Here is a 27,830-nt window from a genome sequence, read left to right as displayed (position 1 = left end):
ATTTATCAAAATCCATCAGGTGTAAGTTAGGGGGGCTCTAGGGAAGAAAGGTTGGGAACCACTGGTCCATGTGACAGAGGGACAGGTGCGGCAGAAACACTCCCACGCAGGTGCTGTGGGCCGCGGAGCCAAGAATAACACCACTGAGCGTGTGCAGTGGTCTACAGGAAGTAAAAACGTCATGTTCAATTTGCTTCATAAACTCTGTGAGCAACTTCCATTGGAATGAATGGGCAGCCATGTTTCAATGGCGCCTCCGGTTCTTTTAATGCGTCCATGGTGGAGGGAGCGAGGGGACGAGGCAGACCCTTCTAGTTTCTAATCAGTAGCATCCGTTCTTCCCCGCGACAGCCCTACTCCATTCTTGTGGTGTGCTTTCACGGCCTACGGCGCACTCATCCTTCCCTCACTAAACGCAAGCCCCACTCCATTAAAACAAACAAACCTCTCCAGATCTACACAATTCACGTGAATGACCTGGTTGACAGTGAAAACGGCGATTGCACAGTTTGCAGGTATGAGAAACAGAGCGGATCACATTGAGGGAGGCAGCATCTTAAGCCGCTGTCTATAATCCCCCCCTGGTTATGCGAAAGCTGAGCAGGCTGGATCTGGCTCCTTACCCCAGATATGAGGAACACCTTGCAGAAGTCCAGCACGGGGAGGATCTGGAGGAAGCTGGCCGCCTCCAGCGTGTCCTGCAGGTTCTCCATGTTGAGCGACAGCTTGGCCGTGTAGATGAAATCGATGATCTTCTTCAAGCCTATTCGGTTAACGCCGTGAAGCTTGATGCACATTAAATCCTGTTCTTTCATTCCGCCTGCGGAAGTGGAAAGAAATAGAAAGAGGGAGACAAAGTGTATCAACGTAGGCCGGCTCCCTCACACCCTCTGGTCATGTTGAGAGGTCAGTGAAGTGCCTCTCCTGTTTAATTTGCCTGTACTTTGACAATCAAGGCGGAATGGAAGGCTGCTGAAATTAATTCATAGCTCCTCTCCCATCCATCTACCATTATGCCTACATCATGTAAAGGAAACGTAGTGGGCAGGGCCTGGAGTGGAGACCCTGAGGGTCGTAGGTCACGGGTCGCCCTGAAAAGCCTTTACTCAGCATCTGCAGCAGGGTACTTCTCTCCTTATTACCGGCTTAAAAAGGGGTAGGGGAAAAATCAATTTAAAAACCACAAATCCATCTTTTATGATTATGAATCAATGCAAAGCTTTAAAAAAAATCTATTATTTTAATTAGCCTACTATTCGCCCACACACTTGAGAAAATAAGACCATTATCATTTTTCCGGGTTAGCAATCGCTGACGAGTTCACCACTAGCAAAGGTAAATAACCCTGCAAAAAGCTTTTGCATCGATCAGTGAATAGTCTTAGAATGTTATGCTTCAAATTACAGACCAGCATTCTAAGACTATGCACTGGTGGACTATTGGAGTTATTTGGATGATCATTTACATGACTTTAAACAGCTATGCTAGTGTTGTCATTGGAACTCACTAGGATTGCTAACCGGCAAAAATGCTAACAGCCTCCTTTTCCCAAGTATGTGCATACAGATTTGGAAAGTGTTTGAATAAGTGTATGACCTTGGGTAAATAGAAAAACAAGCTAAATGTGTAAATATTGTCTTCATATCCCGTTAAGTAGGAAGTATATAAGTAGAAGTAAATTCAATTGACTCAAGGTTTTATCATGAAGTGTGTGATTATTGTGATTGTCCTTGGATGTACTAAACTGTTACTGCAGACAAGAGGGGGGAAGGTGTCATTAAAAATTGCAATCTATCATGGAATCAACCTGCAATAGGATCGAGATGCAACCGAATCATGACCCCAAGAATCAAAATGAGAGCTGAGTAGGGCTGGGTTAAAAAAAATCAAATGATTCAGAATCGATTCATGAATCCCAAAATCAAATGATTCAGAATCGATTAATGAATCCCAAAATCAATCTTTTATTTAATGAATGAATTAATAAATTAAGGAATGAATAGTTCATTAATTCATTTTTGGAAATCAGTATCGATACCCAGCCCTAGTATTGATGTGTTGCAAAACTTGGAAGTCATGTAATTAAGGTTAAAAAAAAATTACAGCAAAAAAAAAAACTGGTTTTAGTAACACTAACCGAATCGATATTGAATCGAATTGAATCGTGATAATCGATTCTGAACCTTGTGAATCGGAATCGATTCTTGAAATTCGAATCCATACCCAGCCCTAGAGCTGAGCTCTGAAAAGTATGCAGCAACTAAAACCCCACATAGCCAGCAGCTGCAGAGCGCCAGAGAGACTTGAGACTCGCGTGACGTCTGGGCTAATCCCAACACGGCTCTGTTAATCAACGCTGATCGGGGAGGGCTGCTTGCGCCCCGGTCCGTGCGCTGCGCTCACCTGTGAACATGGCTTTGAAGTAGTCGCTGGACGAGGCCATCATGGCGCGGTGAACAGGGAAGGCCTCGTCTCCGTCCCCGGCCACCAGGGTGACGTCACACAGTAAGCCCTCTATCCTCAGCTGGTCAAATCCCTGGAGAGAGAGAGAGAGAGAGAGAGGGAGAGGGAGAGAGGGAGAGAGCAGGCTAAAGACAGATCGCACAGCCCCATTCATCTCTGTGATCTGGTCCCTGACCAGACCGCTGGGTCGGTGATCATGTTTGGTATTCATACAGTATGGCTAGGGTTTGGGTCATGGTACAGTTGTTGTTTTGTATTCCTATGGAACAGAAGTGTAAAGATGAATGCTACAACAAAATAATTTAGCATTTGCTTCCGGTCTCCCTCCACGCCTCTTTGAGGATGCTGAGTAAGAGGTGATACTGTGATACTGCGATACTGCATCTCAGGGCTGAAAATTAACACCTGCCACCGGTCAAATGCAGGTAAAATGTCCAATTGGTGACTAGATTTCGGAAGGCCATCTGAAAAAAATATATACTTGGCCGGTAGATTTTTTTCAACTACAGTCCCCTTGGAAGGTGATTCACCGTGAGCCAAAAAGTTAATTTTCATCCCTGTTGTATCTTAATCCACTGTGAAGGCACACCGGCATCCCCCACCACGCGCCGACAGGCCCGGCTGCTTCATCCGCTTTCACTTAGCAGGCCGCGGTCGGGGGGTCTGTGTTTTCCACACAGTACAATGATGCTAGTAAGTAAGTAAGTAAAACATTATTTGTATAGCACCCCTTCCAGCATGAATGCACGGAGTGCTTCATATAAGAACAAAGTCCACCTAGAGAATCGCAAAATCACAAAAAAAAAAGAAAAGTGAACGGATAAAATAAATACCCTGCCACAACAACACCTGTCCAAGAATTGCACAGCAGAACAATAATACAAAAAACAGATGCAGACACAACAAACCTAACAGAGCAGCTTAGTAGTGATCAAACGCCTGAACAGATGCCCCTTGAAAACAGCCTCTTGTCCACAGACGCTGCGGATCTCAAGTCCAGGGGGAGCGAGTTCCAGAGGTCACCTTTGGTTTGTAAACGGGTCTGGGGCACTGCCAACAGACCTTGGTCAGAGGGACTCATATGGAGGAATAAGGGGGCATATGAAAGCAGGGGCTTTGGTCTTGAGCAGTGTAGACTCTCTTCACAGCCAGCGACCAGTTCAGGTTTTTCAGGCATAGTTACTACTAAGTACAGAAGACATTATAATAGAAACCCCTTACACTACTGATGTCAGTGTGGCATGAAATTACTTATTGACGAAAAATAAATAAGGAATCAGCTATATCTAGTGTTAAGTCATTTGACTTAATAGCCCGTCTCATTTTCAGACACAGCTGGCATCGGTCTGACAACTGTCAAATTGTCAATCGCTAGATTTCCCATGCAAGGACAAGGCAAGTCCTGTCAGTATGTTCTGCTTCACACGTACATATGCACACTACGCTGTTTTCAAGGCCTCCGAGCACAGGACCACAAACTGTGGGCCGTTAAAAACTGTTCAACAGGGCCATCTCAACTCCGTGGGACCTACGAAACATCCTGTTCAACCACTGATACTAATGAGGTCTGCTGCCGTGTCTGTGCCAGTCGGGGCAGGGGGACGGCCCCACACGCTGGTCCCTCGCATGAGGACAGATGTTGGTGCAGGACAGAGCTGTGAGCCCTCATCTGAGGACAGATGTTGGCGCAGGGTTGGGGTCAGAGCCTGGTGCCAGATCTTCAGACTTGGCAGCTGTGGTCTATGATATAGATACGTATGCCAGTGCAGCCGGTGAGGGCGGCTGGGATCAGTATTTTATGTTCAAATTACGTTACATTACAGTCATTTAGCTGACGCTTTCATTCAAAGAGACAAACAATAATTGCATTTAACGTAGGAAAAGCCTGTTTAAAATTTGCCAAAACATAATTTAAAATCTGCTCAAATATGAATGCAGTCAGAATGACAATGTCATGGACAATGAGAACAGGACCAGATACGGAGAATTGCTCATTTGTGTATGTTAGATATTCTCTCCAATTCAAGTGTTATTCTTTGCGGATGAAAAGGTGGACCATTTCAAATTAAGCAAAGAGTCATTTTAATGATCTAATTCAAACCTCATGAGGGCTTTCAGTTTGACATCACAAATTAGGCTCCTTACAGAAAATCAATTAAAATTAAAAAGTAATTTTAATTGAATTGGCTATCCAAAAATAAGTGGATGTGGGAAACCTATACCATGTAATTACATAGATCATATTACAACTACAATATTTTATTTTACTACAGGCAATGTTATGTCGTTGCATAGTAATTCATGTCTAAAGGTAAAGTGATAGTGAGAGGTTTCAATGATTCTGAAAGAGAAGCCCGTTTCAAGTATTTTAGGAGAACAATCCTAGAACATAGGTTCCATTGAGTCTAGTCTATGAGCAGGTGAACTAGGGGTGAGTCTAGTCTATGAGCAGGTGAACTAGGGGTGAGTCTAGTCTATGAGCAGGTGAACTAGGGGTGAGTCTAGTCTATGAGCAGGTGAACTAGGGGTGAGTCTAGTCTATGAGCAGGTGAACTAGGGGTGAGTCTAGTCTATGAGCAGGTGAACTAGGGGTGAGTCTAGTCTATGAGCAGGTGAACTAGGGGTGAGTCTAGTCTATGAGCAGGTGAACTAGGGGTGAGTCTAGTCTATGAGCAGGTGAACTAGGGGTGAGTCTAGTCTATGAGCAGGTGAACTAGGGGTGAGTCTAGTCTATGAGCAGGTGAACTAGGGGTGAGTCTAGTCTATGAGCAGGTGAACTAGGGGTGAGTCTAGTCTATGAGCAGGTGAACTAGGGGTGAGCCTGGTCTATGAGCAGGTGAACTAGGGGTGAGCCTGGTCTATGAGCAGGTGAACTAGGGGTGAGCCTGGTCTATGAGCAGGTGAACTAGGGGTGAGTCTAGTCTATGAGCAGGTGAACTAGGGGTGAGTCTAGTCTATGAGCAGGTGAACTAGGGGTGAGTCTAGTCTATGAGCAGGTGAACTAGGGGTGAGTCTAGTCTATGAGCAGGTGAACTAGGGGTGAGTCTAGTCTATGAGCAGGTGAACTAGGGGTGAGTCTAGTCTATGAGCAGGTGAACTAGGGGTGAGTCTAGTCTATGAGCAGGTGAACTAGGGGTGAGTCTAGTCTATGAGCAGGTGAACTAGGGGTGAGTCTAGTCTATGAGCAGGTGAACTAGGGGTGAGTCTAGTCTATGAGCAGGTGAACTAGGGGTGAGTCTAGTCTATGAGCAGGTGAACTAGGGGTGGAGTAGTTTTGCCTGCTAGCTGCGCCTCACCTGCAGGACCACTGAGCTGTGTGTGTTGCTCGTGAAGAAGCGGGTGTTCCCAGTCTTTGAAGCCTGTAGATGGGCAGAGATGCCCATGTCACCACACCCTAGTGACACTTTCATGTGAGGGTCGTCGTCCTCCACGAGGGATCTGCAGAGGGGGGATGGACAGAGAGAAAAATAAACTAGTTAAAAGACACAGTCTATGTACAGAAACATACAGATCAACTGACGGCGTGAACTATAAAACAGCGGAAACCTTCAGATTTCCTGGTCAGGAAAGGGGAACTAAATCAATCACTAATACATGAACTGCACAGCATCCCGCCACTTACACAACCAACGCACTCAGCCTCTCGCACGCACGCGCACGCACGCACGCAACAGGCTAAACAGAGAAGTTAGGAAACATGAGGAAGTGCAGCAGGACAACTTAGCGCCTGGTCATCCCGTTTGGAATGGGTCCTGTAACCCTAGACACACTCAGGCCTGTCCCTCCGCAACGCCAACACGGCAACAAGACCATTATCATGTCCAGTTTTCCACTGATAATTTGATGAGGCACTAACTGACCCCCCATGCCAACTGGCCCGGAGGGTGGGTGCGTCAGAGCTGCGATATGCAGCTTCCTCTCCGGGGCGTGGCGCGTCTCCCAGACGCTCCGGCTGTAAATAAGAACCGACGAGTATAGATCCAAAATCCTAACGGAGCCGCAACACGCCCTGAGCCTTCCTGGAGCTCCGCGCCGCAACAACAACGCGATCGGTGAGAAGGTGCGCTGGGAGATAAAAACGCAGATGGGCGCTTCGGTCAGAAATGGGCCGTTTCCCTGGCTGAAAACATCTTTTCCTCCTCCCTGCTTCTCATTAAATAATTTTGCATTGAATAACGAGCAAACGGTTTCAACTTCAAATAGATAAAGTGATATAATCAGACCGAAGACGACTAGGAAGCTCGACAGACATATATCTTGATCACTTGCCAAAGGCGTGCAGCTAAATGGCATGATAATACATAGACACAGGCCTGGGCTTCCCAAAAAGACCACTCCATCAGATCAGATATCTACAATGATGCCAAGGCTACTATTCATCACCGCAGAACACACAAACAGGATATTCTAGCTGGTAGCCCCACATAGCCTGGGCCTGCTCAAGCCCTGGGTGACTTTTAACATCTATTATTGTTTTTTATCTCATCTTATCTCATGTATGACCCTATGTGCCCCCCCCCCCCAATGAATTGAGCTGAATTGAATCCGGTGCAGTGAACAGAATCACTTAGGCTATTAGTGGAACTGGGTGGATGGCCAAGTCAGGCCAATAAATCCATTTAGGCCGGTTCTTTTGGACATGGAGGGGAGTGAAACACCCCTAGCAGGAGTTCAGGACCCACACTTCCAGATGCTGAGTAGTGTTCATGACGACAGGAGAGGGCAGAATCACACACTTCCATACAGGACAGCAAAGCCAGGGTCCTGGTGCTTTTACCCTGTCAGGTGGTCAGTCAGAGAGGCAGTGAGGAGAAAGTGGACTGTCCAAACCACAAAGGAGTTTTGGTGGCTGCCGGAACGAGACGGAGAGAATAACGGCTACGGCATCCATAAAAACTCTGCTCCTCCCACAGACAGCAGGAAACAAAACTAGACAGCGATGGCGTCTGAGGTTTCATCTGAACAGCAGGTTTTCAGTGTAAAAAGACGCACGCACGCGCACACACGACGCCATTTTCTTTCCTGAAAAGATGGAACATGTCCATCATCTGCTTCAAGACATGGAGTGTGTGAACCATTTACACTAAACACACCAGGGAATCATTAGTCAAATTGGTCAAACTGAATAGGGCAGAGGTGCAATCAGTCTTAATTGCTTTTGAGAATTGGCTGATGACGAAGGAAAACATTTAATAACATGCAGACTTTTAATAAACAGAAGTTAACAATGTCTCAGTTTGCTCTCACTCATGCATCAGTTCGAGTGCTTCTTTTACAGATGGGGATAGGAGGCAATGGAAGGGAATCGTGCTGTCTTTCTAGACTATTCAACAACAACCACCACCACAACAACAACAATGTGATGACATTTTTCTGCATGTTTCTAAAACCAAAAGTGTTTCTGAAGGCAAAACTGAACAAAATGGAAAAAGTGAAAACCAATGAACATGACCACCATGAACAGTAGGAAAAAGATCAGGGTATTCACGCATTCACCTCCATTGTTCCCTCCAAGCTCGTCACCGAGCTCAAGGATCCTGAGTTTTTGAATCCGCCCTCTGCAACAGGATCCTAGACTTCCTGATTGGAGGGGTCCAGCTGGCGAGAACGGGCAGCAACATCTCCACACGGACACGACCCCGTTCTCTGCCCTCTGCTGTACTCCCTGTGCCACGACTGTGTGGCCCCTGGCCAGACGCAGCTCCAACACCGTCTAGTTTGCTGAAAATACCACCGCCCTACGCCCATTTCCCCCATACTGATGAAAGGAGGTGATAGGCCTGTTAGCGTGGGGCCAGGACAACCTCTCTCTGAACATCCGCAAAACAAAAAGACCAGACTGATGATTGTCCATTTGACTTTATTGAACCTTTATTTAACCAGATAAAACCCGTTGAGATTAAAGGAAATCTCTTTTTCAAGAGTGATCTGGCCAAGAGAGCAGCACACAATAAAAACACATAACCATCCAGGTTTCTATGTGTAGAGAAGCTCTCAAGAAGCATTTCACTGCACACTGAGCCCGTACCCTGTACACATGACAAACAACCCAGATGTAAACATGTCCCCCACCCATGATGCATGTTCCCTTGGGGTGATGGAGGAGTGGAAGCCCTCTCCCTCTGTTTTCTAAAGTGTTTTCATTTTCATGTGCCTAGTATAGGAGGTAGTAAAAGAGAAGCACTCCTGAGCACATTCTTTCAATTCTGGAAACTTAGAAAAATGGCACAAATCTCCTCGATTGTCTGGCAAAGATGCAATGTGCACCTGTCAGTTTTTTGGTTAGTGTTGTGGCAACGCAAAGCAGAAGCAGTTATGCTGCTCCTGCATTTGTGAGATATCCGACTGCACTGCAGCTAATTCAGAGTACAATACTGCTCTGTTCACTGGGTTTCATTCGTTCTAATTTTAGACTAATTAAATACTACAGGCTATTAGGCAAGCCTACTCTTCTTCAATTAAACAACAAGTTCAAATCTAGATCTTTGGGTAGAGCGACGTGAATGCAAATTGGCCGCCGCTGAGTGGTTGGGAATCTCTTGTTTTAGACTAGTCGTATAGTCGGTTGAGTGGTTGGGAATCTCTGTTTTAGACTAGTCGTATAGATGCAAAACCACCGTCTAGTCGTCAGTGAAAATAGTCTCTGTGCACATCCCTAACCTGAACTACAATCGTGGAAGTCAAGAGCTCAGCTGTCAAATTTACCACCGATCCCCAAAGACTCGCCATCTAGGAGATGGCCAACGTCCATCACAGTTGGACACGCATGACCTAGCCATACTCTGATCCATCATGACCTAGCCATACTCTGATCCATCATGACCTAGCCATACTCTGATCCATCATGACCTAGCCATACTCTGATCCATCATGACCTAGCCATACTCTGATCCATCATGACCTAGCCATACTCTGATCCATCATGACCTAGCCATACTCTGATCCATCATGACCTAGCCATACTCTGATCCATCATGACCCAGCCATACTCTGATCCATCATGACCCAGCCATACTCTGATCCATCATGACCCAGCCATACTCTGATCCATCATGACCCAGCCAAACTCTGATCCATCATGACCCATCTAACACCATCAAACTAGCTCAATAACAGGCATCTGATCTATGCTGTGAAATATAACTATAACAAATGTTACTTGTACCCATAATTCACCTAACCTCGATACTAACCTATGAGAGTTGTAACATTTAAAACAAGCACCAAAAGAGCTACTGCAACACCTCAAGCTCTGAACTCAAGAGTGCTTCAGGTCCTTTAGCATAAATGTGATGAATTCGGGTGGGGTACAATAACCTACTTGAACTTGATTATGAGGTACAGCAGTACGCTGCAGGTAGCAGAGAGGGGAGCTGTGGGGGGTTTCACGCCAGATGTCTTCTGCTCCCTGAGAATGAGATTCATGAGGGTACTGACCCTAGCTCCTTATCTTGGATTAACCAACATCGCTTTCAACTTGGTTGGACCTGGCGCCGGTCTTAATTAAGCTTTGAGGGAGTGGCCAGATCAAACAAACATTTATGTTTACCATTTTGTCATCTTCCTTTGAAAGTGTGTTAACAAAAGGGGGGGGAAAAGTTTGACATAAATTTTTTTTTTTTTTTTTTTAAGGCAAAAGCAACTAACCTTAGTAGCCTGTTTCTATTGGGGACGAGACAAACAGCCTTAGGCCATCCACAAACATTCAACATAATGAAATCAGCTCCTGTTATTTTGCAACACAGGTGTGATGTAGCCTGTTGAGAGAGATACTGCAAAGAAAAGTGGACATTTTCTCTTCTGATACAGCGGGGAGGAGGCGTCAAAATGTTCCCAGCCACACAATGACTCACCACATCATGCGCTATGATTACTTCACACACTCCATAAGACCCACAGTATAGCTATCCAGCATACAGTATCTGCTTTCGTCATTTTGTCAGGAGGAAGACTCAACCACACCATGAGCCCCAAACAATATAGCTTCTCTACTGACTGTCAGTGTTGAACATTCACTCCTACCTAGTAAAAGGCTTATTCCATTATCAAGAATACAAGAAAACACTGAATCCCCTGCATCCATGTCTATCTGATGGTTCATTATCACCATTTAGAGAAAAGTGAAGCTTACTCACCAGAAAACATTAAACTATGTTTACTCTCGCACTATGACTGGTGGCACTTCTGACGACGACTAAGATGTTCTGTTGGTTCACTTACTTTAGACAAATACTCACTGTAAGTAGCTTTGGATGAATAATGTCTGCTGAATTACTACAATGTAAATACCTAGAATTATCTAGACAGCAGAAGCCTCAAAATCCACTTTAGCAGCACTGCCATTGCACTATGTCAAAACGCTATGGTGTAATCACATTCCCATTGGATTTATGAAGAATCACTGTTCTGGTTGCATAACCATATTGAAATTGACTGGCAAGGGGCCCCACAAATAGGCCTGTGCCTATGTGGCTGTGTGGAAAACATTAATTAAACATGATAAGCCAGGGGAACACAACACACTGCTGTTGGTATTTGCAGGTGGGCTTGAGTGAATGCTTCATCAACAGTGATGGAGTGGTCCCACCTAATCCACACACCTGGTGATGCCTGGCTTCTGATATAACCTAGACCTACAAAGATAGTAGGACTGAAATGAAGACATGGTTCAGTAAGTCTCCTCTCTTGCTGCTGCACAGGCCACTGGGCTGGAAACTCCACATCTTTGTTAGCCAGGCTACCCTTCTGAAAACACTCCGTCCAGTGGCCTTGTTCTATATACCATTTCGATATGGCGAGCAACCTTATCCTTACTAAAAGGGAAACCCAACATTTCCCAGAGTAGACTGATAAAATGGCACAGTGAACTCACAGTGGCTAGTTTGTCTGTGTCCTTGGTGCAAGGGTGAATCAACTGTGAGGGAGTGTGCAGTGTCAAAGACAGGCGTACAGCCTTCCGAGGGAAGTAAGTTATTTTGTAGGTCTTCCGGGCAGTGTACCTTTGCCATTCCTCCCGAGCATGAAATCCGCACCACAGGCAGCTCAGCTATATTTAGACCTGAGTTGGATCACTGCAGGCAAACACACACAGAGAAACACACACGCATAATACTCTCCAGCGAGGATACTAGTGCACGCTCGCACACACACACACACACGCACGCACGCAGGCACGCACACACACGCACACGCGCACACACACACACACACACACACACACCAGCTCCTCCTAAAATACCCCACTATCCCTACATCCCTGTTAGGATGTTGAGGCACACACAGTCGCTCCATATGCTTCTCTCTCCATGTTCCATCTGGCCAGCTGACTGGAAGAGAGGCTAAACACAGCCCAGCATCAGCGTGCAGAGCGCCTGGCCCTTCCTTAAGAGCACAGGAACCACAGGGGACCCTATAATCAGAGGTCCTAACATCAGCCTGTCTTTAAAACACATCACACAATATGAAGAGTCAGAATAGAAGCAGTTCTGGCTGGATGGGGCAGGGCAGGGCAGGGCATTGCTCACTCTTAAATGTTAGTCTGTTTTTACAGGGAAAAACTTCCAGACCTAACAAATAGAACCGATAAATATAGGCCTAGACCATACTGAGGAAATATAAAACACACAGCTTGCTTAAGATGGATTATAGTCTATCCCATATTTTTTTTTTTTTTTAAATACTGGTTCCTTGTATGTTTAGAAAATAGTAAAATGAACTGAGAAGCAAAAATGTTCATTATGTTCGTGCTGCTCCAATTTTAAAGCAGCACCCTGACGACTGGTGTCAATACATTATAGAGCAGAAATAGTTTGGTTTAAATTCAGTTCACTATGAAGTTAAACTGAAATAAATCATTTGAAATACTTTTATATGATAGATTATTTTTTTTGTGTTTATTTTTTATTTTTTCATATTTCAATTCGATCTCACTTCCTGAATTGACTGAACTGAAAACCCAGCCCTGTTACAGACAGAAATTAATAATTTTGTCACAGGGAAAAAAAGATAGATTACCTATAAACTGTAACTAAGGAATAGGTAGGTTAATGTGTGGATGGTAATGCTCTTCTTAACTCTAGGCTGGTTTAGCAACCCTCTCTATGGTCTTCTGGATGCCAGACCTGCGTCAGTTGAAGGCAGCCTACTGAGCGCTCGATGAGCAAGATACTCCGACCCCACTAACCCCAGTTAGCAAGCACTGTTAGAGGGCATCAGAATAGGGCATCTTCCACACAGAACGGGGGAGATTGAGACGGAAAGAGAGACCGTGCATCCTCCATACTCTGCCCTTCCCCCCCCCTCCACAGCAGCAGACGACAATAGCTTCTAAACCAGGGCACGCCAGGCGCCCTGACAAAGGCAGGCAGGCTCCTCCCAAGCTCCCTGTCACGACCAGGAGCCCTTGCAGCCCAACGAACCGCCAGACAGGGAGGACGGAGAGGGGGCAGTGGACCCGGCCCCGGTCACAGTAAAGCCGAAACGGGCCGGGGATAATGAGCCTCGCTGCTCTGGAGGACAGCACTCCGCTAGCCGGCCAGGTCAGCGCGCAGCACGGCACACGCAGGAGGGAATTAAATCAACCGCTATTGACACACAACAGCCCTCCCGTCAGACTCTGCCCAATTAGGCTGCTGCGAATACGGGTCGGCGTAGTCCGTGCGCCCAAAACAATATACAGCCCAACTGATGAAAAGACTGGGAGGATTACACCCAAAACAATACACAGCCCAACTGATAAAAAGACAGGGAGGATTACACCGCCGCCGCCGTAGCACGCCTGTGAACGCCGTCTCCCCCCCCCCCCCCCCCACTTTACTCACATGTAGGCGGGCGAGAGCGGCGAGGACCGGGACGTCTTAAGCACTGGCACTGGGAACTTCCAGCTGACCGGGGAACCGCTTTTCCATTTCAATGGCATGTTGCGTTGTCACCCGCGCGGCACTACGGCGATGTCAACGGCAAGGAGCATTTCCACGAGCAGGCTTCCGGGGAGGACTTCCATCCCACGCCACCCACGCGCGCGCGAGGGGGGGAAGGTGAGGAGAGCGGCAGCCGCGCGGAGGTTAAGAGTGACGGTGACGGAGCGGGATAACAACGGGCTCCCCGGGCGCTGGCGCCGACAGATCCTATTCCGCCGTGCTTACTGGCCCGGCGCAGTCTGGAGTCATCTCCCGCTAGAGAGCCCTGTCCGTGTCCTGTCTACCCTCTGAGGCTCTGACAGATCCAGCTCGCCAGCTCCACAACACTGCCACCTTGTTAAAGGAGTGGCGACTGCAGTGCCGGGGCTTGTTATAGGGGGAGGCGGAGGAGAGGGAGGAGTGAGAGGGAGGGAGAGAAAGGGAGGGAGGGAGGAGAGAGAGGGAGGGGGGGGGAGTGGAAATGCACACACACAGCACTGAGCAGTGGCTTAGAATACAGTAGCTGCTCCCACCCTCCAACAGCAGTGCCCCAAAATAACACTAGCTTCCAATGGGGAAATAACATGCAATTTTCTACCATCAAATAGCGGATAAGACCTGAGCGGTATGATGTATAGGACATCACAAACACAGCATGTAATCTGGTAGACAAGACCACGTTGGTAGGGATAGATCAGGCCCATATCCCCCTCACCTCTTGCAGAGACAATAATATGTAGGCTACTGTAAATATAACACTATACATCTAAGCATCAATCTCTTGGCCACTAGCTATGAGAGAATAGAGTTAGGACCTGGCCATGTAAATTATTGGACTTCATAATAGCCTCTTTAAGAAAGATTGTCCCCTTGACCATTGGAAAGAGAGCAAGGAACTGGTCGGTCATGGAGCTCTGGTCATCATGGAGCTCTCTCACTGAGCGTGAACACTAGGAAGGCAGTGAGTGCAGCCAGCCATGACCTTGCCTGGGAGGGCCAGCTGATCATGAACTACCCGCAATCCACAACCTTCTCAGATGAACATCCATCTTGAGAGGATGATACAACTCAGGCATGGAGCTTGGTGCTCTGCTCATTTCCGCAATTACGTTCCCTCTCATCCAAGGATTTCATTTCATTTCAAACCTTTATTTATACTCTGAGGTTGCCCTCATTTACAGCACTGAGGTTGCCCTCATTTACGGTGATGGCGAGTTTACACAGAGACACAAATCAAAACTGCAATTTACATAATAATTTAAAACGGTTACAGGTTACAGTACATAGCTGAAGTCCATGTCAAGAATTCTTAATAGTGTGACATTTCTAGGGCTGCCCCGTGAAAGTCAACGAGTTGAGTCTGAGACCCTTAAGTCGACTGAGATTCTTGAATTCGAGCAGTTGTTTTTTTGCTCCACTGTCATGATGTGCTGGTGGGCTAAGACCACTCACCTGCCTTGTGAATTATATAGGACAGGCCAATCATTGGTTTTAGACCTAGGCTATTACTATGACTATTAGTTGTGCAGGACAGAGAGACTGAAGGCCAACAAACAGCAGAGGGAGTAGAAGACAGAACAGAGCCCCTCTCCCCTCTGCTATATGCCCAGCCTACTGTGCGCCTGAAATCACATGCATTTCCCATACAGAATACCACAACACTAAACTGCTTTCCTGGATCAATCTTCTTGAATTAACTAAGAGATCCACTGGAAATAAAAAATGTCCCATAGATGAAGCTCTTGTCAGATGAGTAGCGTAGGCCCTCAGCCAGATGTGAGTCCATTAACAACAAAAAACTTTATATTTCGATTTGAATGGACGAAAGCTGGAGAAATACATTATTGAAGTTAGGTTTCCTTCTCCGTCTTAATAAACAAACCACTGGACAAGCCTTTTTGGGAAATTAGCATACACACTGGTAACATAGGATCCTAGGTTTACACATTGCGAACACAGACTATGGATGTGACAAATTAGCCTAACTTTTTTCTTAATGTTTTAAACAGACATAGCACATAGGATACGTTTTAAATGTTAAAACATCAATATATTTGCATTGATATAGCCATTTCAATCTTGCGCATGCAGCGCCCTGTGGCGGGTATGCAGTGAAGTGCATGTGGACATCGGTCGCCGGTCATCTAATATAGATGAGCAGCATCTGTTACTAAAGTTAACAATGCCAGGCAAATAAAGACATTGATCAGCTGTCTGAGTATTTTGTTACTTTTAGACTTAGTCTAAGTTTAAACATCAGGGAAATTAGCCGTTAGGAACATCCCTACTCAAAACTTGTCATGTACGATTTATTCATCGCCGCACAGCTAAAACTACAGTTAGTTGGTGTGATACGACATGTTTTGTCTCAATAATAAATGGTGATGTAGGCATTTGATTAAATCGTAATCCACTTCCCCCTCAGTTACCCTTCAGCCCCTCCACTCGCTCCACTGCACCATGAACAGCCAGAGGTATACTCACTGGACTGGCCTAGCAACCACGAACAGCCAGAGGTATACTCACTGGACTGGCCTAGCAACCACGAACAGCCAGAGGTATACTCACTGGACTGGCCTAGCAACCACGAACAGCCAGAGGTATACTCACTGGACTGGCCTAGCAACCACGAACAGCCAGAGGTATACTCACTGGACTGGCCTAGCAACCACGAACAGCCAGAGGTATACTCACTGGACTGGCCTAGCAACCACGAACAGCCAGAGGTATACTCACTGGACTGGCCTAGCAACCACGAACAGCCAGAGGTATACTCACTGGACTGGCCTAGCAACCACGAACAGCCAGAGGTATACTCACTGGACTGGCCTAGCAACCACGAACAGCCAGAGGTATACTCACTGGACTGGCCTAGCAACCACGAACAGCCAGAGGTATACTCACTGGACTGGCCTAGCAACCACTTCCTCCATGCTTGTTAGCTGACAGCAGATCAGCATGTGGTCTAGTGGTCTACTCAAGGACAAGTCTTGTCAAACTAATGCGTGACTTGAAAAGAACTGAACACAGAATAGACTATAAAGCCTTGTCCAAATAGGCTTTAAGCACTCATAGTCGCACAAATAATTTATGTGGAACTCCTAACTGCCATAGCAGCAAATGGCTTGGTTGAAACTGGTGGACGATAGCGTTTGGTAAATGTTTAGTGCACAGAAAAAGCTATGTGTTCCAACACATCATAAGTTAGGCCCACACACACTGATGCATACAGTATAAGCTGCTAAATCTGTAACTATACATCATGAAAATGCTTCCATTTGAGGAACTTGGTCTGAGAAGATAAAATCCCTCGAACAGCTGCAGCAACAACAAGCAACCAGGCATGAACGGCCGGGGTTTAGAGAGGCCTGACAAATGCCACAGAGTGCCGGACACAAAGCCCGCGATATGCATGCGTTTAACTACGTGTATACGTTTACAATGCGTCTCCGGTGTTCATCTGGAGTGTCGGCTGCGACTGAACGTGCAGGTACACAGGAATTAATGTGTCGCAAAACAGGCCTGGAGAGTAGCCCCCATTACCCAGAGACAAGGGGACAGGGATTGCCCTATGACAGACTAGTCATGGATTGGATATGTGCTGTAACCTGACCTGAATCACTACAGCATAGTCAACAGAACGAGCCCACACACTGCCCTCTCACTGAAAACCCACTACAATGTTTTTGGATTACATTTTAAACATGTAATGGATGTTAGTTGGAAGAAATGTCAGACTTTAAGATATTTAACAAGTTATCATGAATGATGAAATGGGTAGAAATTGTAGGCTACCGACCAAAAGGAAATATTCTTTTCATTTAAAACTATTATTTACATACTATCCCTTCGATGGAGAGAGCAGACCTGATAGTGAAAATCATTTCATGTTGTTAGACTACGTTCATACACTTGGAGATGAAAGAGAATGGCCAACGTCTAGCTGCAACTGAGCAGTGAGTTCCTTTAGTGAAATGAAAACGAAGTGTTTGAAGTTACCACATGCTCACGTATAACATAGGAAAACAGGCAGAGTCAGGCACTTCTGAGGTGAAGTTACCACATGCTCACGTATAACATAGGAAAACATGGCAGGCACTTCTGAGGAAAGCAAGGACGACTGATGTTATAAAGGCAGAAGAAATGTTTACATACATTGCACAGTACCTGTCGTGAGGTCCGAAGGACACCGTCTCCCCTCTGTGTACAGGGTGCTCCATGCCCTCTCCAAACCACACCTCTGAAAGACAGGAAAACAACTTTACCATCCTGAAAAGGTCATCCGGAAAAACAAAGTTTACAACACATTGTAAAGGTCTATATTAGAGAACCCCATTCCCCCACACAGAGTATGCAGTTTGTAGAGTGCTTTAAAAATAGCATAGAAACACTGAAATAGTCTAGGTTTGAGCAACATCATCTACTTTTAACGGAGTATGAGCATATGGGCATTCTATTAATATTTCAGACTTCTATTTTGGGGCGTTGCCGGCCATCTGTCCGGCCTGCACCCCACCGTGAGGCATGGTGCTGATGACAGGGGATAGATCAGATGGGGTGATAATTACTGCACAGTCTGGGCGTGGATAGGGTTCACAGTCCAGATGACCACAGATCCACAATAGGGGACCAGGCATACTCAGAAAGATGGGGGCGGAGGGAATAGTGAATGGGAGGAAAGGTTTGCAATAGCCAGGTTCAGTAATACTGTACTCTGTACTCACACTGTACTCACTGCCCTAGATGTCCGGTTATGATAAAGTATAGGTGGTATTTAACAGAGCCTTGTCCAGGGATTGTGGAAGCTGGTGGGGGTGAAGCAAGCTAAACAGACAATGCCTGAATGTGTAGGCCTACAATCACAGTTCACATGGGGTTGGTCTATAGTTTGTGGCGGAGGCCTCTAAAGTATTCTAGGATCTAGGAAGTTCCCACCATGAGGACATAATGGCCAGGTTTCCCGAACGAGTTAAGAAGCTTCTTAACTCCAAAGTACTTCTTAACTCCCATGCAAAGGGTTGCTTAAGAAGGGTTCCTTAAGAAGGTTCATCATCGGGAAACCCGGCCAATGTCTATGAGGTGGCAAGCACCACAACGCCTTATTTCAGAAATGGCTTTCAGTCATCAGCTGACAACCCTTTATCTACTCAGTGGCAAAGGGCCCATTGTTCAGTCACTATGAAGGACAGTTGCTTGACATGTCCTCTTCCTTCCTGTCCTCGAGGGCTCTCCCGAATACCATTTTACAGGCTTCGAATACTCGCTGGCGTTTCCAAGCGAATACCCAAATTTAATTCTTAAAAATCCCCAGAAGTCTATATTTTCAAGCCTACCGGAGCTGAGCAATGCGCCATGCCATCGGATTGCATAGTAGACCGTCATATTTACCTCCGCCCCAGCGACAGCGTAGGGCGAGAGGTAATGTTTTCGGTGGTGTGTGTGTGTGCGTGCGTGTGTTTGTCGGTTAGCAGGATTACGCAAAAACTACTGGACCGAATTTCACAAAACTTAGTGGAGGGGTGTATCATGGGCTTACTTATAACCACCTACATTTTGGAGCGGATCCGAATCACAGGTCGGGTCCACGGGCCACCCAAACACAGCCATACTGCTCATTCACTTACATTCATTTTTTGGACTTTAACAAAAACTACCAAACCGATTTTTATGAAACTTGGTGGAGGGGTGTAGCATGGGCCACCTTAAAGCCATTAAAATTTGCAGCAGATCTGAATCACTGGCCGGATCCACGAATGAAGAAAAAGTACAGAGCGAAGCCAGCTCCCTGTGTGGGGGTGCTAGAGACACGGGGTTTGGACTGAGGTGTGCGGGGGTAGAGCCCGGAGTGCACTGCTCTGCCCCCCGAAATGCATTCAGGGGAGGAAGTCTGTGCTCTCTGAGCACCATTTCTAATCCCTTTTGCCTCCAGCTGGTTGCAGATTGTCAGCTTGCTAGATTGTTTAGCTTGATATAGAGACAGATTCTTTATTGTCCTTTACAAGAAATTCATGTTCATGTCTGTACAGTGCTAGTCATGATACAAACTCATTTTCATACAATCCCCACATAAGCTGCTAGCTGAGAATTTGTTTGTCTGTGGGTTCATTACCTCCGCCCCAGCGACAGCGCAGGGCGAGGGGTAATGTTTTCGGTGGCATGTGTGCATTTGTTTGTGTGTTTGTCTGTTAGCAGGATTACACAAAAACTACCAGCACTGTGACTGCTGGTGGCACTTGTTATTGAAGGCTTTCCGACGATGACTAGATGTACAGTTGGGTCACTTACTAGACAAATGTCCTTATTGTAAGTCGATTTGTATAAAGGCGTCTTGCAAAATAGTGGCGTGACAAAATATCTATACAACGATTTTTGTATTGTGCCCTCTTGCGATAGAATAGATACATGTATCCCAATATCGTGATTTTTTTTTTTTGGGGGGGGGGGGGGGGGGGGGGGACCAAGTCCTTTCTATAAAACATTTTAACTTGCTTTCTGGGCAGTTTGGCCTTTTAGCACTGTTTATTTTTATTTTACCTTTATTTTACCAGGTAAAATAATTTTATTAATAAAGTTATTTGTATTTTATATTGGTATGATGGCAGGCACACATGGACAAGTTGGAGTCAGTGTGTGTGTGTGTGTGTGTGTGTGTATGTGTGTTTATGTTAGAGACACTAAACTAAGAGGAAGAAAGATGTGATTTCATTGTTCACCACCACCAGCGACAACAATGCTGCAGTGAATGAATAAAACACATAATTCCTGCTTTTTGCCTTTATAGTGTATCTTCAGTTAACACAGCGTGATGTATCATTGATGAATGAATTGTCTCACAATGTTTGATTATCGCAGAATCTCTGTATCTTGATACCAAGAATCTCTGTATTTTGATACCATTGGCAGTGTTTCGTCTAGGGTTTTTTTCAGCAGCGGGGGTACAGGGCTTTGTTGTACCCTGGGTGGTGTGTGCGCATGAATATCAATCTGCAATTTAAAAATATTAAATACAACTTCTATTGCCAGATACGTCTCCCCCCACAATGCAACAGACCCTGGGTGCCCCCTGACTCCCATGTTCTCCTACATCAGGGTCACACACCCTGGGTTTCTCTTTACCCCCCAATTACCCCCCAAAGTTATTATTTTTCATTATTTTGTCTCGATTACACAAACTAACAAAGGAGAACAGCGCAGATATAGAATAAGAGTAATGTTAAAAAAGCAGGAGAATGGGATCGCTTCATGCACTGCATCATGCACCTTTGATGTGACAGCGTACAGCGCGACAGGACAGTGTTAACAGCAAGCTGGCTGTAGGTGCCAGCTCCATGTAATACATGTAGGCCTACTTTCTCCGTGCAAGTTTGCCCCACATCTAGGCCAGATCAGCCTCAGTGCACATTGCCTCAGAAGCCTCCGTGATAGTGATTTGGAAAATGAATTAAACAACTCTGTAATGTGAAAGTGTAACAACATCACAAAATAAATTATAGACGTTAAAACATTGTGGAGGATGCGTGGAAACACTTTGTGCATGTCAAACAATTATATCCTGATTAAATGCTTTGGCGCATGTAAAGACATCTTATCGGATCATTTTATTTAGCGTCCATGTAAACAGTCAGAATGATTTCAATTGAATTGAAGAAATACTGCCTGTAACCGCAGCCACAGCAAATAGGCTGGAGTGGAAAGTCTCATTCATGAATATGGAACCACACAGAGCGTGCACAACGAGGGTGTATAGGAGACAGTTAACCATTTAATTTAATTTATTTATATGGCTTATTACACCATATATTGCCCCCTCTTCATTGGCTTGCTAAATCTAGGCCTATATACCTTTTTTTCTTGTTCTTCTCCTATCCTATCCGCTCGAGTGGCGTCACCAGACTGTCAGGAGAAAATGCACAGTTTATTTTTTCATGAATTCCCGACTGATGGACATCCTGTCAGTGTTCCAATTGCTCATCCTCAAAGTGGACAGAGAGCGGACGACCATTCATTTTGCAGAGCTGACCGCTGTAGTCTACCGCTACGCAGAGTAAAAAGAAGAAAAAAAACATTCTGAAGCAGCAGCGGAAATTATTTGATGTTCATTTATTTAACCTTTATTTAACCAGGTAAAGAAGCTTGAGAGCAAAGAACTCTTTTTCGAGCAACGCCTGACCAAAATCGTGTATAACGATGTAGCGAATGTATAACGGAAACCATGATCGGTATCGGGGGCAAAATATTGTACGGTTATCGTATCGTGAGTTACCATGTGATTCCCACCCTTACTGCAAAATAACTAAAATGTAGGTGACCTGACCGGAATTGGCCATTTTTCAACTCATCAGCCATGATCGGTGACCGGTCAGTCAGTCTCATGTATTCGATTCTGTGCTACTCAACTCGGTTACACTCACCCCCCTACACTCATTCCAACACCACAACAGCCCCAGTTGGTCGAACTGAGCCCAACTGTGTATCACCGGTGTCACAGGTATTGTTTCCTCCTGCAACTCACCTACACTGGGATGGAACCCGGGTCCTCTGATTTGCGAACGCACATGACCACCTCTCATAAACACCGCTACCAGAAAAGCTAGCTCTTTGATGATGCGAGTGGGCGGTATTCATACTGAGGAGTGAGTTTAACCAATTCAACTTGGTTACACTTGGAAATGGAAAAATGAATTGTGACCCGGTGGGCTTGTGATGGACGAACGAACGCACTAATGTACGAACACGGGTCAAACGAATATGATAAATGGCACTTATAATTGCCTCTCATTCACCCATCCACACACACATTTACACACCAATGGCAGCAGCAAGTGTAACAGAGTTAGAAAATCTAACTCTAACTCCAACTCTTGAGTTTCACTCGGTTACACAAGATGCTAGCCTGCTCATTGGGAGCAATTCAGGGTCCGCAGTGTCTTGCCCAAGGACACTTGACATGTGGACAGGAGGAGCCGGGACTCGAACCGCCGACCCTACGATCGTTGAACGACCCGCTCTATCGCCTGAGCGACAGGTGCCCCAAATATACCGCCTGATTTCATGGTGGGGGGTAAAGTGAGTTCAACCTCTCCAGCTCAGCTCCAACATCAGCCGACGAGGCAGACGCCAATGCATACCAAACCGAGGTGGCCTGCCTGTTAGAACCCAGTTTTCTGCAGTCTATCGAATTGGTGCGAATGACTTGTGCTTAATAGGGATGCGTGCGCGCCCACACTGTAATTATCATCCCAAAATAAATGACGTATACTACTAGCTTGCTAGCTATCAACTTCATGTGGAGGCATTGACTACGGACAAACAAAAACATAAGTTCGCAATCTAGTTACACTATGTTATAGCATGGTTGGCCATCGCGACAACGAGCGAGTTTATGTTATGTACTCTGGCTAGCTGCGTTTGGTAGCCACTACAGCAGTTGTCTGGCTTTCACTCACAAGAGCCGTCAACGTGATGTTCTTAGTACTAACTTGGTAGACTCGGGCCATGCACTAAACACTGTGTGGTATATTGACGTCTCGAAAATGTTCACGTTATCCACTCTCGAGGCCTAACGTTTGCGCTAGCTAGCTAACCAGCTAGCTCATATTCACAGCTAAGTTAGCTTCACACAAATACCAATGCGAGATATCAAGTAGACTAGCCTAGAAAAGAAAAAGAAAAACTGACGTTACAGTTAAATGGGAATCTGACTTGCCAAGTACCAAGCTAGGTAGCTTCGTTCGCTGTGCTACTAACGTAATGTGCTAGCAAACCTAACGTTACCAACCATCTAAAAGCAACAACTTGGTAGCTAACGTTAGCCAGCTAGCAGGCAAACGTTAGCTGGCACCACCCAACGTGCGTTATCTAGTTAGTCGTTAGTTTAAATGATACGCGTAACATTCACCTTACTTCTAAACTATATTTAATCCCGCTTAATAAACTTTTATGCTGGGAAATTCTTACCTGCAACTACGGGATACGTCCTTGCTTTCCTCTATTAGCGACACCCCCAAATCCACTGTAAACTCGGAGTTCCAGCCTATCCAGGGGTCGCTTGCTGGAATGTGGAGTATCCAGGCTGGTTATTGGTGGTTTCACATGGCACTCAGGATCAGAAACCCAGCCATTTAACTAACATGATGGAGGAGGTCAGCGCTCACAGCAATGAGGGAGGTTCCCAGAGAGTAGAAAACTTCACACGGCCACGGAGCAGTCAGAGGAACCGTGGTAGTCTATCGATACTGGAGCATTCCCCTAACACGTGTGTAGAGAGAAACTGACGTTACGATGACCGTTATTATTATTATTATTATATTATCACACAGATCAATCAATTCAAATTCAAAGCAGGCCTACTTTATTTTCTGTGAGGAACTTCATTTACGTGGACTCATAATAATTACAGATACAGTCGAATATACTACACGTACAAATTTAAATATAACGCTAAGAATAAAAAGGCGAAAAAATGCGGTGGGAAGAACTATGAAGCTAGGTGCGTGTGTGTGACTAATGAGGGCGGAGGCATGAACAGAGAGGGCTGATAGTCCGTATCCCTTAGGGAACAGGTGGGGCTGGGCCTGGGCCTGGAGGAGGATGGGGTCTAGATGTGGCCTTCCTGGTTCTGAGGGGCAGAGACCTGTCTGCGTCCAGAGGGAAAGGGTTTATAGAAGGTGTGGTGTCTTCAGCTATTTGTCAGGCCTTCTCTTTACTGTCCGTTTCTTATGGGTATTGCTGAGTGGCTCCTGTTCCTGTCCGATGATGACCTTACTGCTGATCTTTACAATCCTATTGAGGGGGTTCAGGTTGATAGAACGCATCATCTGAACCATGCCGTGATATTGAAGGTCAGTACAGATGCCACAAAGTATTTGTAGAAAGCCTGCAGGACAGATGACTGGGCATGGAACTTGGGGGTGCAAACGGGGTCGCTGGGTTTGTTACGAAGAGAGCTTTTTGCCAGTCCAAATCCAGTGCGTCTGTGACTTTCCAACATTGGCCGTTTCAATCCCGCGCGCCCTCTGGGGGCCAGGCGGTGAAGTGCACGGTCGACCCATGGCGCTACGGCCTAGGGTCCTACCTTTGTCTAATTATAAACAAACAATAATAATGCACGTGCTTTGTTTGCCACTGTCGATAGGCTAACAAACCCTCCTGTGTCAGTAGCCTCTGAACTTCTATCCACCAGGGCCTGCAATGAATTTGCCTCATTCTTAGTTAATTAGACAAGCAGTCAGTGCCTCCATATCAGGTACAATATACGTGTTGTAGTGTCCACTTAAAATCAATACCATGACACAATTTTATCCGATCAACCATAAAACCCTGGAGGACATTATACAATATCTTAAATCCTCCTCCCGTTGCCTTGATATTCTGCCTACAGGCTTTTAAAAAATGTATCTAACTGCATGGCATCTGATTTACTACAAATTGTAAACACATCTCTTCTTTCAGGTGTGTTCCCACAAACCCTGAAAACTGCAGCCGTCAGGCCACTCTTAAAAAAGAATAATCTAGACACCTCACAAATGAACAATTATAGGCCCATATCAAACCTCCTGTTTTTAAGTATAATAATTGAAAAAGCAGTTTTTCAACAGCTGAACAACTTCCTGGCACTAAATAATTGTTTTGATGTCTTCCTGTCAGGATTTCGACCACACCACAACACAGAGACTGCGCTTGTTAACGTCTTCAATGACATCCATTTAAACACAGACAATGGCAGAATTTCATTGAGTATTACTGGATCTCAGCGCTGCATTCGACACGGTTGACCACAACATATTACTAGGCCGACTGGAAAACTGGCTGGGAATTTCTGGCACAGTGCTAGACTGGTTTGAATCCTACTTGATGGACAGAGACTACTTCTAGGCAATTACAAATCTGAGTGAACAAAAATGACCTGTGGAGTGTCCCAAGGCTCCATTCTGGGGCCTATTCTGTTCAACATTTACATGCTGCCACTAGCTCAAATTATGGAAAACATCAAAATATGTTACCATACTGTAGCTACGCAGACAACACTCAAATTTATATCACCAGTGGACTATAATCCCATTCAAGCACTGAGTAAGTGCATTGAACAAATCAACTATTTGATGTGCCAGAACTTTCTTCAACTAAACAAAAATAAAACATAAATTAAAAGTAAATAAAAGTAATTGTCTTTGGAACCAAAGAAGAATGATTAAAAGTCAGCGCTCAGCTCCAATCAGTAATGCTAAAAACCACAAACGAAGCCATGGATCTTGGTGTAGTCATGGACCCAGACCTGAATGGACAATTACAAAGTAGAATATATCAAGGATTAAAGGATTTATGTCTCAGCAGGATCTGGAAAAACTTGTCCATACGTTTATCTTCAGTAGACTCGACGGTGTGTTTACAGGTCTCTCTAAAAAATCGATCAGACAGCTGCAGCTGATTCAGAACACTGCTGCTCGAGTCCTCACTAAGACTAAGAAAGTGGATCACTCCAGTTCTGAGATCTTTACACTGGCTTCCTATCTCAAATAATTGACTTTAAAATACTGCTGATGGTTTATAAAGCTCTGAATGGTTTAGGGCCCAAATATATTTCTGATCCGCTGCTACGTTGTGAACCATCCAGACCTCTCAGGTCATCTGGCACAGACCTGCTTTCTGTCCCCAGAGTTAAAACAAAACATGGAGAAGCAGCGTTCAGTTTTTATGCTCCACATATCTGGAAAAAAAACTTCCAGAAAACTGCAGGTCTGCTGCAACTCTCAGTTCTTTTAAATCAAGACTGAGGACTTATTTTTGCCGCTGCTTTTTATTAAATCAAATAATTATTCATTCATACACTGCACTGTAACTTTTATTTCTGTATTTTATTTTTCCTGCATTTTTTTTACATTTAGTTTTATATGACCTTTTATGTGTTTCTTGCACTTTGTCTTGATGCTTTTAATGTCTCATGCAAAGCACTTTGAATTGCCTTGTTGCTGAAATGTGCTGTACAAATAAACTTGCCTTGCCTATAGCAGATTATAGTAAGATTATGGTAAAATAATATAGTATAAATAAACAGATTATAGTATAGATAGTATAAATAGTATATATTACAGGACCTCAATGGGGCCTCACCATACCGCAAGACACACAATTACACACGTGAGCAACGACACATCAAACAACCCCCATCCCAGCTGTCCTGAGCCTCTGTGGGCAGCCTCATCAGTGGCGCCTGGGGACAAAGTCCAAGTGCTCAGTCCAAGTCCAGGTCAGGGACAGGACTGAAGAGCATCTGTTCTTCTGCATGTTTTTCGTATCGGGTTCTTGGGGGGAAACCCTTGTGAACACAGAGAGAACATGCCAACTCGGCACAGAGAGCCCTGAGAGATACCTGACAACCTTGGGGATAACATCCCCAGCCCCAACATCGCCAAAGCTTGCTGTGAGGCGACAGTGCTAAGTACCGCGCCGCTATGCCGCTCGAGAGCAGCGTCTTGCTCAAGGATACTTTGGCACACTGCCGGGAGCTGGGATCAAACCGGACGCTCTACCTCCAGCCGGCTGCTGTACCTCCAGAGCTACGCGCTGCCCATTACCTTACTGATATGGCCTTTGGAGTTGGTATCGATAATGACTGTGTCGCCACAAGTAGGCTACTTGATGTACAGTATCTCAGGGTCTGAACTACTGCAGTCGTCTGTGTACAGGGTTAACAGAACTAGTGAGATGGCAGAACCTTGTGGTGCCCCAGTGGATAAGGTTCTGTTGGAACTGTAGTGGTTGTTGAATTTCACTATCTGGTGTCGGCCTGTGAAGAAAGAGAGGATGAGAAGTAGACTGTGATGGTTGACATTCATCTTAAGGAGTTTATGTCCCGTTAGGTGGGGTTGCACAGTGTTGAATGCACTTGAGACATCCACAAAGACCAGTGAGTTGGGCTTCTCCAGATGTGTGTGGGTGTGGTGCAGTGAAGTCAGCACTGCGTCATCTCTCTGCTGCTTGTAGGCAAGCTGGAGTGGATCTGTGAGCCCGCTAACCTCCCTCTCCTGAGATAGAATGAGCCTTTCAAAGGTCTATCACCAGAAATGTTAATGCTACGGGGCGATAGTCATTATTGCAGGTGGGGTTAGCCTCTCTTTTTGGGGACTAGACAGATGGCAGATTTCCATATGGCTGGTATGGAGTGTGACAGTGAGCTGTTGAAGAGATTAGGCTACAGAAGACCGCAGTTAACCTGCTTGTTACAAACCTTCAATAGACGTCCACTGATAAGACCTGGAGTTATTCTCGCCTTTCAACATCCCTTGGGTGAAACTATGTTATTGTAAGTAGCCTAGTGCCTTTGACAAGAGGTTGGTAGTCAGCTCCTCCCTCTCCTGTGTGAACTTATGCTTATCAAACCTGCAGTAGAAGCAGAATCTACATCGTGAAGTAGGCTATAGCAATAAATGAAATACAACAAACAATTAAATCTTTTTTTTTTTACATTTA

At 45.4% G+C, this 27,830-nt stretch overlaps 1 protein-coding gene across 2 annotated transcripts in view; it reads right to left on the bottom strand.

Annotated features, from left to right (window-relative positions):
• Positions 1-23,336, bottom strand: part of klhl13 (kelch-like family member 13) — a 36,502-nt gene extending 13,166 nt beyond the window's left edge. The window contains exons 1-5 of one of the 2 annotated variants that reach the window (XM_084449363.1): positions 23,319-23,336; positions 17,517-17,601; positions 5,760-5,901; positions 2,404-2,536; positions 624-820 (exon numbers count right to left, since the gene is read on the bottom strand). In XM_084449363.1, coding sequence (XP_084305489.1) covers positions 624-820; positions 2,404-2,536; positions 5,760-5,901; positions 17,517-17,581 — 537 coding nt within the window. In that variant the 5' untranslated portion in view covers positions 17,582-17,601; positions 23,319-23,336. The remainder of the gene's footprint in view (positions 1-623; positions 821-2,403; positions 2,537-5,759; positions 5,902-17,516; positions 17,602-23,318) is intronic. The other variant, XM_084449364.1, reaches the window with a different exon arrangement.
• Between the last annotated feature and the right edge of the window lie 4,494 nt (positions 23,337-27,830).

The sequence above is a fragment of the Borostomias antarcticus genome, assembly GCF_949987555.1.
Source record: "Borostomias antarcticus genome assembly, chromosome: 15".
NCBI classification, from domain to species: Eukaryota; Metazoa; Chordata; class Actinopteri; order Stomiiformes; family Stomiidae; genus Borostomias; species Borostomias antarcticus.
Note: the sequence above shows the minus strand (reverse complement) of the source record. Positions and strands in the feature narration are given on the sequence as shown.